At 34.6% G+C, this 14,311-nt stretch overlaps 1 protein-coding gene across 1 annotated transcript in view; it reads right to left on the bottom strand.

Moving 5' to 3' along the window:
* Sema3e (sema domain, immunoglobulin domain (Ig), short basic domain, secreted, (semaphorin) 3E) overlaps positions 1-14,311 on the bottom strand; it is a 199,984-nt gene that overhangs the window by 88,262 nt on the left and 97,411 nt on the right. The window contains exon 2 of the mRNA XM_013025997.1: positions 6,888-7,048. Within this exon, the coding sequence (XP_012881451.1) occupies positions 6,888-7,048 (161 nt within the window). The remainder of the gene's footprint in view (positions 1-6,887; positions 7,049-14,311) is intronic.

Here is a 14,311-nt window from a genome sequence, read left to right as displayed (position 1 = left end):
CTCCACAAATTACACCAACATCAAATACAGTGAAAGCAGGACCACATTTTTCTTGATCCATTCATTACTGAGGGACATCTGGGTTGCTTCCATATCTTAGCTATTGTAAATAATGCTACAATAAACATAGTCAGGCTGGTAACTTTAGTGTGGTCTTGTTTGTAAACATTTGGGCAAATGCCCAAAAGTGGGATTGCTGGGGTCATAGGAGAGCTCTATGTGGAGTTTTTTGATGAACCTCCATACTGCTTTCCAAAGTGATTGAACAAGCTTACATTCCCACCAACAATGCAGTAGGGTTCCCTTCTGTCCACATTCCCTCCAGCATCTGTTGTTATTAGAGTTCTTGATTTTTGCCATTCTAACTGGAGTGATGTGGTTTCTCAATGTTGTTTTGATTTGCATTTCTTTTATGGCTAGAGAGGTTGAGCATTTTTTCATGTGTCTATTGGCCATCCTTCTTTCCTCTGCAGAGAAGTTTCTCTTTAACTCTTTAGCCCACTTATTTATTGGGCTGTTGTTTCTTTGAGGTCAATTTTAAAGAATGATCCATGTGCTGCTGAGAAGAATGTAAGCACTGGTGTTTTTGTGGAATATTCTGTAGATGTCTGTTAAGTCCAGTTGGTCTATGCAGTTATTTAGTTCTGTAGCTTATCTGTTGAGTTTTTGTCATATAGCTCTGTCCAGAGGCGACAGGGGAGCATTAACTTCACCAATGATCACTGTGTTGGGGATTATGTGTGTTTTTAGATTAAGCAGTATTTATTTGATGAAAGTGGGTGCTACAATATTTGGTATTATTTGTGTATATATTTGTAGGATATATACACAATGGAATTCTATGCCTCCATCACAAAGAATGACATCGCCCCATTTGTTAGAAAATGGAAAGACTTGGAAAAATTATATTAAATGAAGTAAGCCAGGCCCAAAGAAACATAGGTCCCATGGTTTCCCTTATTTGCAGTAACTAGACTATGTCTGAGACAAGCAGAAAAGATCAGATAAGTTGATGTTAGGTGAAATGAGCCCCAAGATAAATATTCAAATGCTCTTGCTTTCATGCAATTGTTTCTAACATATTTATAAGATGATTTCTTTGTTGCTTTTTATGTCCCTCCCCCACAGTATTTTCACTGTATTTGATGGGGGATTTAATTTTTTGAATTCCAAGTATATTTTAGTTATGAGACCCTTGTCTGTTGTATGGCTAGTGAAGATCTTCTCCCAATCGGTGGGCTTTCTCTTTATCTTACTAGCTACGTCCTTTGCCAGGCAGAATCTCTGCAGCTTCAGGCAATCCCATTTGTCCAGCCTTTCTTTGTGTTCAATAATGTTATTCAATAGTAATGAAATAAAAAAGACCAAATGTGAAATTACAGTTGTTCAGATAAGTTATTGTACGGGGTCAGTGAACCATGGACAAGTGTTTAGGAATACTTGGATCAAATACATTAATCGAAGAAATGTAGGACCCAAAGTGGGAAAGAAAGTAGATCTCTGGCAACTGGTACATTGGTGGATGGAGTAGACTTGTATAAGCATACTGGATTGCTATTTGGCATCATCTTGAACAAGTGACACTCATATATATTATAGATAGAAATTCCACTAGGAATTTCACTCTTTGGAAATTCTGTGTGTGCGTGTGTGCATGTGTGCGTGTGTGCGTGTGTGCATGTGTGCGTGTGTGTGTGTGTGTGTGTGTATCAGGAGACTTTTCTTTTTTTGTCAGTTGAGGGGTCCTCAGGGCCTGGGCCCTGTCCCTGAGCTCTTTGGCTCAAGCATTCTACCACATTGAGCCACAGCTCCACTTCTGGTTTTTTGAGTGGTTAATTGAAGGTAAGAATCTCTTGGACTTTTCTGCCTGGTCCAGCTTCAAACTGATATCCTGACATCTCAGCCTCTTGAATAGCTAGGATTATAGGCATGAGTGACCAGTGCCCAGACAGGAAAATTCATAGAATTAGTGTAGCAACACTGATCAAATAAAATACTAGAAATCATTCAAATATTCTTTAGCTTGGAATGAGCAGTAAAATTGTAGTCTATTCAGTTGATGGAAAATAGCAGAGAAAATCAAAGTAAGAAGTGCTTAATGTATGCAAATGTTACAATAAGTCTTCTTCACAAATGTATATACCTTTCCCCCTTCTAAGGAAAAACAAAAAACAATAGAGGCGCAAACAGGTTAAGGAATTTACCCAATGTTATCATATACCAAAGTAGCAATATAAACTCAAATTCAGAGTCTGTTCCTACTTTACTTCAAGAGACAAGGCATGTGATTGAATCTAAATAAACAAATGAATATAAAACAACAAATTCAATTATACGAAATGGAAACATATTTTATATATATCATATTTGCATAGCTCAAAAATATCAACACTAATTGAATAGTGTGCCCATGAAGAACCTTTTGTGTATGACAAAATAATTTTGAATGCTAAAAATAAAAAGATAATTATAAACTCCAGTAAAGCAATTGCTCTAGAATGTGGGTGCAAGTGGAATAAAGTAGAAGATAATGTAGTTATCTAGGTAATGGGATTGGTGAGTTCTTATTCTTGAGCTGGTTGGGTTACAACTGAAAATATTACTATACAATCCTAAAATATTTGGGTTATTTATGTCCTTTTATCCATCAAGTTTTAGTAGATATGGAAAGATATTAAAAGTAAGAATTAAATGGAATGGATAAAATGATGAAAATGAGCATTAGTTACGTATTCAAGATACTTGATTTGAAGAAAAGTGGAATATGGTATAACTAGAAAGATCAGTGTCTGAGGTCTGAGATGGTGTGTGTGTATGTGTGTGCGTGTGTGTGTGTGTGTGTGTGTGTGTGTGTTTAAGGAGAGAATCTAGATCCTGATTATATATAAGAGGGTAGTTTGAATTAGAGTGTTATGTCCTAGAAAGTCTCTGGAGAGCTTGCTTGTTCATGTTGCTTTCCTGCTGTTCTACCATTTGTGCATTACCTCTAGCATAGCTTTGGAAGATAGAGTATCACAAACTTTTCTATCCTGGCTGGCCTTGAACTGTACCCTCTGGCTCTCAGCCTTCTGAATAAACTAAAGTTTACAGGAGCTATCAACAACACCCAGTGAGACATTGTGTTAATTATCATGACTATTGTCCTGCTACTAGAATCTATTGTGTAAAAACTAGAATCTATTGTGTAAAGACTAGAAACTAAATTCAAAGTCCTAAACCATGTAGGACATCATTCTTTTCAAATAAGAATAATTCAAAATGCCAATTGATGTTATAGAAAGTTTGACAAACCCAATGACAGACAAAACAAAGCAGGGTAGAGGACTAATATTTACATATATATTACTAATATATATTATATATTAATATATTAGCAAACAATTAATTAAGAGAGCAATTCAGGAGAAGACCTTGGCTGCAAAGTAGCTGCATTACATCATCAGAGCCTTGAGACCACCAAGGAGTCAAATTTGTCTTCAGCCTACTGCTTTAAATAGAAGGCCTGTGAGGCTGACCTCATTCCAGCTTTGCTGTAACTGGAAACAAACACAAAGGGCCTATTGAGAATTTTATTGCTGATCACTTTGGAAAAACAGACAAAACATGCAGCAAGTACAAAATAAAAAATGTAGGTGGGATGAAGTTACCTCCAACGTAAGGAAGTGTAAAAGCTATGCTTTTTCTCTGGGACCTGCCATTACTGTAGACCAGAGAGGGTTCTTCACAAGGCTGACAATTGTAAGGTTGAATCAACTATGTTACTTGAAAAGGCAATCCAAATTGTATGAGCTTTAAGACCCAGAGGAAAATGAAATTTATCCCTGAGTGCATGAGAAATGTTGAATTTAGTCATTTCTGTAGTTGCTTTTGTTGATATATTTGCTTACATGCATCCTGAAGCTCAATAGCCACATGCTGCTCTTGTTTAGTTTCCTAGAAGTAGTGTATAAAAATTGATGGCTTTCTGGGTCTTCTACTCTTAGTTTTCACAGGTCATTTCCTCAATAAAAACTTGTCTTCTGGCATGAAAGGCCTGGGGGTACAATTAGGTCAAACAAAGGAGAATAATTCAGAGATTCAATTTCCCCTACTCTGAGGGGAATCACATTAGAGAGGAAAACTGCTATCTGTTGTTCTCATGGTGTCCATGGGAAGGAACAACTCAAGAAATTACTAAGAGATTCACCAAAGAAGCTGTTGATAAATAAGGATTCCAGAGACTTTTCTCATGAGAGTCACATTAGATAATCTTTGATCTGAAAATGACATCTTAGGAGCCATTTCCTTCACACCGTTTCTTAATCATGAGTGATGCCAAATTCCCTTGGAGGATCTTTTAATAATCACATAATAAAATCTACTTAAAAGATCTACTTAATAATCCCTAGTTTAGATACCAGAGATTCCAAATCCAAGTATGAAAATGACATCACTCTGAGAGAGAGAGCATAAGAGAGAGAGAGAGAGAGAGAGAGTCAGAGACAAAAACAAAGACAGAGACAGAGACAAAGAAACAGACAGATTACCAAGGAAGAAAGAAAACTGGGGAACAAAAAGGGGAAGCCAGGGAAGGAGAAAGGAAGAAAGGAAGGAAGGGAGGGAAGGTTGAAGTGTGAAAGAGAACATCAAATGCATCAGAGAAGAATCCACTGAATTTAATCAGGTCACTGTAAGTGTACATACTTGCATGTGATGTAAATGAGAGTAGAAACAGAAAGAAAAATCTAAAGAGAATATAGTGAAAATAAAGCTAAAATTTATAGAAAATATTGAGTTAGGATGTAATATAGTATTTGAGTCTACTCCATTGTGCAACAAATAGTATGATTGCAAAGAATATTTAAAGGGCACAATGCGAAATGGAAAAATAAAACTGGAATGTATAGCCAAAAAAATTTTACTCAACATTAAAGAAACTCTAAAACACATGGACAGGTGTTCATGGCCTTTACACATGGGGCAAAGCAGAAATCTAAATGCCAGCAATGTGAGGGGAGCTAATTTTTGAAAAGTAATGTCAGATATTCAAGGTGCATTGTAATTCCTAAACTGCTTTGTTAAATGGCAACTGCTTTTGTACATCTGTTTAAAGAAAAGAAGAGCGAGGAGGAGGAGGAGGAAGAAGAGGAGGAGAAGGGGGAGAAATCTATAGATTGAGAAAGGAAGAAGAGTAAAGAATAAAGCGCAGGAAACATATATATGTATATGAATATATAAGAGAAAGAGAGGAAAGAGAGAGAGAGAGAGACAGAAAGAGAGAGAGAAAGCACAATAAAGTCAGATCATACTGTGGGGGGATATTTAACTTATGAGTCCTAGAAGAAGTCAAATGGCTATTTAGAAGGAAAAAGATATGTCAGACAAATAATAACATTTTCCAGAGATGAGCCCATGGAGTTCCATGTAGACAAGCCCAAAATCAATAAAATTAACATGTAAGAGACAGTAAATTCCAGATATTAAAGGGAAAATCTAAAAGCTTGGGCTCAGCATACATGGGCAGGAGAGTGGTTACCTTACACAACTTTGGAAACAGAATTGTTCAATTCTTAGAAGCTACATTGTTGCTCAAAATCAGTGGAGCAAATTCTTCAAAACATATGAAACAAATGAATTTCCACCTGGAATTTTATATTTCCCTTCTTATTGTGTGATAAACTTCCTCTAACATTAAATGGCTCAGCAGTCACAACTGTTTTCCTAATTACAATAATATAAATAGTTAATTATTGTTTAACTAAAATTTGTATATCAACAAACTTGGAAGTCAAAAGGCAGGGACTAAAGAGCTGCTGGGGAAGAGTGGTGCATAAACATTTGAACTGAGCTACTACAAGAGAAGGAAGATAAAATTTTCATCTTCCCTCAAGTTCACAGGTCCTACCAAAAATCTGCAACCCAAAATTTCAAATAAAGATCAGTGCACCAATATTTGTATAAAGCATGCGGTAGGGGATGGGCGGAGGAAACAGTTGTACAATTGTACTCTGGGCCTTGTTCCTGCTAAACACAGACTCTAGCAGTGAGTTATACTCTTAAGCTCCTAGAGTAAAATATTGTGTATAAATAAAAAAGAACAAGAACCAGAAGAAACATTGAAGAATTTAAAATTATTTCCTCTTGGGATTAGGAATTGCCAAGGACCATAGAATTCTGTTTTTTGTCATATTTTTAAAAGACTTAAAACTTGGATTTGGTCCACTTTGATGAATACAAAAACAAATTATAAAGAACGTGGATACCATACATATATTTGTCCTAAAAATACTATGATTCAAGTAATATTATATGTTTCATATAAAATAGATACAGGTCTAAAGAATTTAACCCAGATCAGTCTGTATATAAGCATAGAGTATTAAGAACTGCTGATGTTTTTGCAACCTTGACCATTTTCAAAATATATTCTTCCTTATCTTAATACCATGCTTTAATCTGTCAAGTTCAAGGAGCATCCTTCTGAATTAGTGTTATGCTAGTAGAACTACACGAGGCCGTGTTACCAATGTCATATACCCACATTTCCTCAAGCCTGGGCGTTGGAGCAATAAAACCCAGAGAAAGTTCTAGTGATTCACAATGCTCCATCCCATGTCTCAGGATAGTGGGTGTGACAACAAAGTAAATAATGCAAGAAGAATGTCAGATCACCAGCAGGAGCCTTTGGGGATCTGTATATCAGTTTATGTTCTAGAAAAGTACATTCATAATGTTTCATGAAATTTAAAAAATGATTTCATTTTAAAAGAATACTTTATTTCAATAAGGTAATCACTCAAAAAAAATTAAAGTGGTCAACAAAGTGAAAGGAAGTAAGCTGAGGATAATTCTTGTAATTCTTCTCCCCTTTGCTTTCCCTCTGGAATAGCAATTTGGTGTTTGGATACCTCTCTATAGCCGTCACTGATTCGCTCCAAGCTCAGGGAATACACAAGGTCCCTGCCTCCCACAAAAAGCCGTTCTTGATATTCATCCAGCAGCATTGCATGGAGATCCAGAAATCCAAAAGGGCTGTGAAATATTGATGTTCTGTTCAGATCCAAGAGTTCTGAAATGCAAAGACATATGTACACTAAGCAAAGAGAAAGTGCACATACTTTTGTAACACATTTTTCTTATCTCTACGTAGTTAACATTCATTTATCATAAATATAAAGTCTTTGAGTTTTATTTTTCAAAAAAGATTCTTGTATATTGTACAATAATATAATAAAGTATATTGTCACTTCTCAGTATCTACAAGGAATAATTTCCAGGTTCCTCCACTAAAAATAAAAAATTCCAAGGTTGTCCAAGTCCTTTTTACAAATGATATATAGCTGTGGCATTTAACCCATGCACATTCTTCTCTACCTTTAGTGATCTCTAGGTTATTTTTATTACCAAACACAATGTAAATGCTATGTAATAGTCACTGTACTGTATAAATTGGAGAATACTGACAGGAACAGTATTTTCATGTTCAATATAGACACATCATTTTAATCCACAGTGATTGAATCTGTGGATATGAAACCCATAGATATAAGTGATTGCCTGCTTGTACAGTATAAATCGCAATGCATTTTAATGTGTGAAAATTTAAATATTTTATAAATGTGTGAACCTAAAAACAAGTCCAAGTCCAAGTTAATATGTAACTATTCTGTTTTTGTATACATAATGCTATGTGAAAAAGTCATTTTATACCTTCTACATATATAACAAAATGTCAAATCTAACCATTAGTGGTTCATGTCTATAATCTTAGTTACTTAGGAAGCTGAGAAACAGAGAATCATGGCTCAAATCTAGCCAAGGCAGATAATCCATGACTCCATCCCCAAAGTAAACTTCAGAACGCTGGGCTAAAGATAAGGTTCCAGTGGATAGAGCACCAGCTGAGCAAGTAAGCCTAGCCAATACAAGATTGTAAGCTCAAACCTTCATCTTACAAACCCTCATCTTACTCCAGTTCAAACCTACACATAGCACATCCAAAGTGTATTCTTTTTAACCCTAAATTGAAAACAACTTGGAAAAATGATGTTACAACTTGAAATTGGTATTGAAAGTCACATCCCATATCAAACTGCACAACTCTGGGAACTATGAAGATTGTGTATACAGTTGAGTTTTCACCTAACTTTCATAATAGTGAGAAATTGTCAGACTAGTGAGGATATAGTTCCTACCATTCTTGATTTGAGCTAGTATACGAACTGCAAATACTTAATTTTTAAAAATCAGAATTTGGCAAACCTCTCTTGTATGTAATCTTTTTGTTCAAGGCATGAATTATTTAAACTCAGTAAAAAGATATGTCAGAGTTGGTGTTAATGAGAAAAAAATATTGCCCCAAGGCTACACGCTGAAAAAGACCTCTTTGGGAAAGGTAACTTTCTTTACCAAAGGTCAATGCCTAATGCATCTGAAAGAAAATGTGTATTCTTACTGACTAGAACACTAAAACATAAGACATAAGAACCAAGATCGGTAGGTGTAGAGAATTTTGCTTGTCCTTTTAAAATTTATGTTTCTAACAAATGTAAACTTGAACTTACTTGCCATCTCAGAGCTCAATAGGGTGAGGGAGGAAGATTGTGAAATCAGGGCCAGCCTCAGCTGGCTGCAGAGAAAGTGATGGGGGAAAAAGTGCTTTGGAATTTGCAAAACTGTAAGTACAAAAGAAAAATTATAAATGGGTGGGGTGGGGAGAGATGGGTGAAAACAATGGAAATGATGACATTTATTAGCATGTATTTTATTCACAAACTGACGTGTTGAACTAAGACCATTTTGAACAAATACTTAAGATAATAAAAATATTAAAAATATTATTTTACTTATTTTATTTTAAACATTATTACTTAAATTTTTAAATATTATATGACATTAATAGTCTTAATATTGTTGAGATTTAATATAACATATTAACAATCTCAACACAACAAAGCAGTTTAAGTAATCATTTTCTTTTTATTTCACTGGTGGAGAAAGTCCGATATTCAGAAATTTAATGATGATCCTTTCAGCATATTCTACCATAATAATACTCACTCCAATTTCTCATTAAATTGAAGTATAAGAGTTGTCTATATTGTAGCCAAAATCTTACAGTTAGAAGTTGGACTGCCAAGTACCTATCTAACTTTGAAGACTCTTAGCCTCTTTAACTTGGAATTCTCTTATCTTCCACCTTTAAAATATTTAACTCTTGGGGCTGGGAAAGTGGCTCAGTGGTAGAGCACTTGCCTTTGCATGCTCGAGGCCCTGGGTTCGATTCCTCAGCACCACATAAGAAAAAAGCCGGAAGTGGCGCTGTGGCTCAAGTGGTAGAGCGCTAGCCTTGGGCTGAAGAGCTGAGGGACAGCGCACAGGCCCAGAGTTCAGGCCCCACGACTGGACCCCCCCAAAAAAAATAAATAAAATAAAATATTTAACTCTTTAAGTGTATTTTTTAAGATGAAGGCTCTAAACAGCATTAAAATAAACATTTCCATTATGAAAAATTACGAAGTGTTAAGTAGAGTGTAAGCCTGTAAGTTTTGGAAGCTTTGTTATAAAAAAAAAACAAAAACACCCAATAAGAAAAAAAAATCTCTCATCTTGATCTAAAGCAAAATATTTAAACTATTATTTACAGCTTTTCAGATATTGAAATGATTATAGAAGCAGACAATCTGTTGTTCTAAAGAATCTTGGAGATTATTTAGCCTGACTTGTTATTATTGCCTAAGAAGAAATTGCTGCCAAAATATGCTAGATGCATAAAAATAAATATCATCACATGCCTTAGGCAAATGAGTAAATAAATTTCACTTCATTTATGAAGGTATTTCCTAGAATAATTACTATAGTCATTTTAGAGTTAAAAAATGGTAATTGGAGTAAATTTTTCTTTATACATTTTTACGATATGAGAGGAGAATACATTGAATACTTTAGCTGCTCTGGACCTTGACCCTCACCATAAAAGGAACCAGTGGCAACAGTTGAATTCCTCAGGAGTTCAGGCTTGTCAATTTATAGGGTATTTTAGAATCAGAACACTAAGCAAAGCATTTCAGTTCAATGGCAGTTATAACCACTGATCTCAAGCTTTAATTTTCTTTAACATTTAAACTGTTCTTCTTAGCAGGCTATAATTCTCTGTCATCTTTGACTTTGTCAGGAAAAGTTGATAATAGTCATTTTAGATATTTGTGCCTTAAACATATACCTGGGAAAATAGACAGAGAATTCCCTAATATAGACTTAGGAAAAAAAGTATTGTATTTGTTATATATCTTGTTATTTATCAATAGTAACTTCATTGTATGCTGAAAAACATTATGGTGGATATCAATTATCACAATAATAATAATAATAAAGTTTCATGATCGATGTGCCTTTTATAATTGCAATACTTAAGAAAAAGTCAACTGAATCCCTATCCAAATGCAGTCTACATCAAATGACTTTATGATCATGGTGGTCATGCCAATACATTAACAATTGAGAGAACAGAGATTCAATTAGGGTAACACAAATGCGAGGACAGAAAGCCAGGCCTCATGGCAACTTGAAAAGGAGCAAAAGAGATTCTCTTAGACTTTTCTTTGCTACTTGTTAGTCTTTGGCCAGAGCTTTGCTGATTTAAAGAGTTTACTTATTAGTCTGCTCATGATCAAATATTTCTTTTGGTCCCTAAATACATGAAAGCTTCCGGCTCTCACACAACATTGTAGGACAATAGTTCCTGCACGTCTCCATTCTCAAAGAAGAATATATTGGCTCAGCAGTGTTTGTACTTCATAGACTAGAAAATGGCTACTTTGTGATCAATCACTTATCTGGGAGTCATGTAGAGAAGTGTGATCTGTATGATTGTATGTAGTCACCGCAGAGTATGTTCCCAGTTCATAGGCAAATCTATCCATTCTGTTTATAATCATGAGTAAATTAATAGAAATAAATTATTCTAATCTATATTGCTATAGAATGGATAGGCTTGTAGTTTGTAGATATTCAATATAATCCTATTATGTCTGCCAAAAAGTTGGGAGTTTCATTAATTAATTTTAGCTAACTAAATTAAAGTGACTCACAAAGGAGATAAAATGATCAAACCATTTTCTATCTCTTCTACTTCATCTGTATGTTATTTCAAGGAATTGATGTATGTTTTATTTGAAAAAAAGAGCATTCTATGCAACAAAACCAACAAAATAAACAAGCAATGAGATAAAAAGTAAAATTTGGTAACCAGTAGAATTTAAAGTTTAAAAAAGTAGAAATACAATTTTTATATTAAAAACCAAAACTAAGGCTGGTAAGTTGGCTCAGTGGTAAAGTGCTTGCCTCACATGAATGAGGCCCTAGGTTCAATTCCTTAGTACCACATAAGCAGAAAAAAGGCAGAAGTGGCCTTGAGGCTCAAGTGGTAGGGTGGTGGCCTTGAGCTGAAAAGCTGAGGGACAGCGCCCAGGCCCAGAGTTCAGCCCCCACAACCAAAAAAAAAAAAAAAACTCTTTATGTGAGGCACATGTAAGGTAACAAACTATGGTTTTTTAATGTGCTGAAAGAGCTATTTTTAAAGAAAGTAGAAAAAGATTCTGCATGTATTCTATAAATAGTATGTCAAAAAGTGGACATCCAGTATAGAATTCATGCGAAAAGAATTCACCTTTATTAACTGTTTCAAAAATTAGAATGCTGTATAACAGTATTTTTAAAAATTATAATAGTTAATGAAAATTAGATCCAGAACACTGATTCTAGATTTTTCCAGGAGTCAGTGTAACTTTTTTTCTCTTTGTTCAAATTTTCTCACCACAATTAAAAAGCTCATTTATTACATAATTTTTTACAATGAGATAGAAAGTTTTTTCTTTTATACAACATTTCCTTATCTCTCTTATATCATTTCTCTAGCCCTGATCTGTACTTGGCAGTTGTATATAACATAGTATTTAAAGGCTGAACGTTTATTATCTCATTTAATCATTGTGACTCTCCCCATTCAGAAATACTACTATATCTATTTTCTACTTGCACAAAGAGAAGATTGTAGGGCTTCAGTGCACAGTTAAGTTTATTTCATCAGTGTTGGTGTCAAGTTTGAGCTGGAGATGTTAAGAGAGTTTTAGTATTAAAAATTCATGAATTGGGAGGTCTGTCATCATTGTGAACTCACATAGGTCAGTAATCCCTACTTCCGGGCCCAGAGTCAAAGAGCAAAAAGACTGTTTGGCTTGTTAAAATGCATGAGATATAAACTATATATAGTGTTGCTTTCAAACAATGAGTCCATAGTCTACAATATATCCTTCCAGAAGCAACTAAGAAAAGTCTAGTCTACTGAGGGCTTATGCTTTATTGAATCTCTGTTTGCAGAAATTGATAGGAAGAACAAGTTCGATTGAAATGATTTTCCAATATTTGATTAATTAAATTAATATAACTAAAATAATTAAATACCAATATCAACAGGAAAATCCAGGTCAGTATTATGTTTACCTTCAGGGTACATTTTGCAAATAGTATTAAAAACTTACAGCATCGATCGTGTTGCTTTATTGATTGGAGTCATACGTGAGTTTTATTTAGTTTATTTTTGAAAAAAAATAGAACGTTTTATCCTAATTTTCTCAAATTCCAAAGTCTCTTGCATGTTCTTTCTCCATGCTTACTAAAGACAAACTAAAGGCAAGCAAGCTTTCTTCTTCCTTTTAAGTTTTAGGCATATTCATGCTCTTCCCTCCAAATCACAGTCCCTGGACTTGGCATATTTACCAAGCAATGGCCACTCCTTTATCCCTTAGCTGCTTCAAGCTGTCTACCTGAAAGAAACAGTATATACACAGGAAGAGGGGACAAAAACACTCTGATCTCAGATAATCTCCAGAAAACACAGTGCAAATAATGGAGAGGCTGACCCTGTGAGGAGAGAGCTCATCTTGAATTCTTCCTACTCTAAAAATAACATGAATTACTTGGTGAGGGAAAGGACAAAGAAACAAGACAAAATTGAAATGTACTAACTCTGAGTTCATCCGGAAATTTTTTTCTAAAGAGGGAACTAATTACTATAGCTAAGCTGAATGCCAATTATCAGCTGTCAATGAAGATATACACTTAGGGGTTAGTCATTTCCTCTCACGGTCTTTCTTTTTAACCTGTAGGACTCTACAGTTTTTGTTTTTAACTCACTGACATCAATTCTTAAAGACAGTTCTTTACACTTTGTCAAAATATATTTAAATCCCACAGGTCTGTGAGTGGGGGAAGGTTCTGAGTACATGTTTTCCGGCTTTCAGCAGTTAATTTTGCTGGGAGAGATGTTTCTTAAGTGCACTGTTCTTACTCTGCTATTACCTGCCAGGTAAAGACATGCTGAGACCAACAACTGTAACTAAATTTGTCATTAATTTTCAAATTAATTACTTTATTCAATGTGTGTCCTAAAGCTAATTCAATCTAACACAATTAAATTATAGACACAAGAAGCATTTTTAGTCAAAATGAAATGTGGAAATGAACACTTACAAGTTTTCTGAAAAGGAAGAGATGTATGTGATCCTTTAATGATTTTTGACAGTTGTGAACTGATAAGTTCTAAAGATTTGTTGAACCAGATACAAACAAAAGAAAATAAAGAAGAAATTTAGGGGCTCTGATTGCTATCCATTGATAAAGTGCTTGACTAGTCTGTGTGAAGGCATGGGTTCCTTCCTTGGTACTGAAAACAGCAACAACAATGTTCAAAACTCAATCAACATGTTCAAATGTGCAAACAAGGGCAGTCATGATTTGCTAATTGCCCTTTTTGCTGTGGACTGTGCTAGGCTCTTCTGCATTCCTTGAACCTTTAGGGTCTTTTAAATAAATCATAGGTAAATACTACATATGGTAGTATTCTAAGAGGTAAATAGTAGATATGGTAGTAGTATAAGATTTTTAATCATTATCCACTTCTAATGGCAATAAAATAGTTCAGATATATATATATACTAGGATACCCTATATCTTAAATAGTCTTTTATTTTACTCTCTCTTGTGTTGATCATAATTTTTCAGTATCATATGTGATATTTGAAATCACTTCTCTGTGAATTTCTTAATCAGCAAGAAGTCTCCACGGGACAAATTTACACAGAAGCATTTCATTCCCTTTGTATTAAGCCTTCACATGTGCTTGTGTTTAAAATGCTTACAAAGAGACTATCAAAGAACATAAATGTCGATGGTTTGAAAATTGGTTTATGATTTTTACTTGGCTGTTTAATTATGACTCTCTTTAATTTCATGAAAGGACAAAAGAGCAAGTTCTCTGTCTACAGCTTGCTAC

Source organism: Dipodomys ordii, unplaced genomic scaffold, assembly GCF_000151885.1.
Source record: "Dipodomys ordii isolate 6190 unplaced genomic scaffold, Dord_2.0 Scaffold90, whole genome shotgun sequence".
In the NCBI taxonomy this organism is placed as follows: Eukaryota; Metazoa; Chordata; class Mammalia; order Rodentia; family Heteromyidae; genus Dipodomys; species Dipodomys ordii.
The sequence above is the reverse complement of the archived record's forward strand: the minus strand, read 5'-3'. Positions and strand labels throughout refer to the sequence as shown.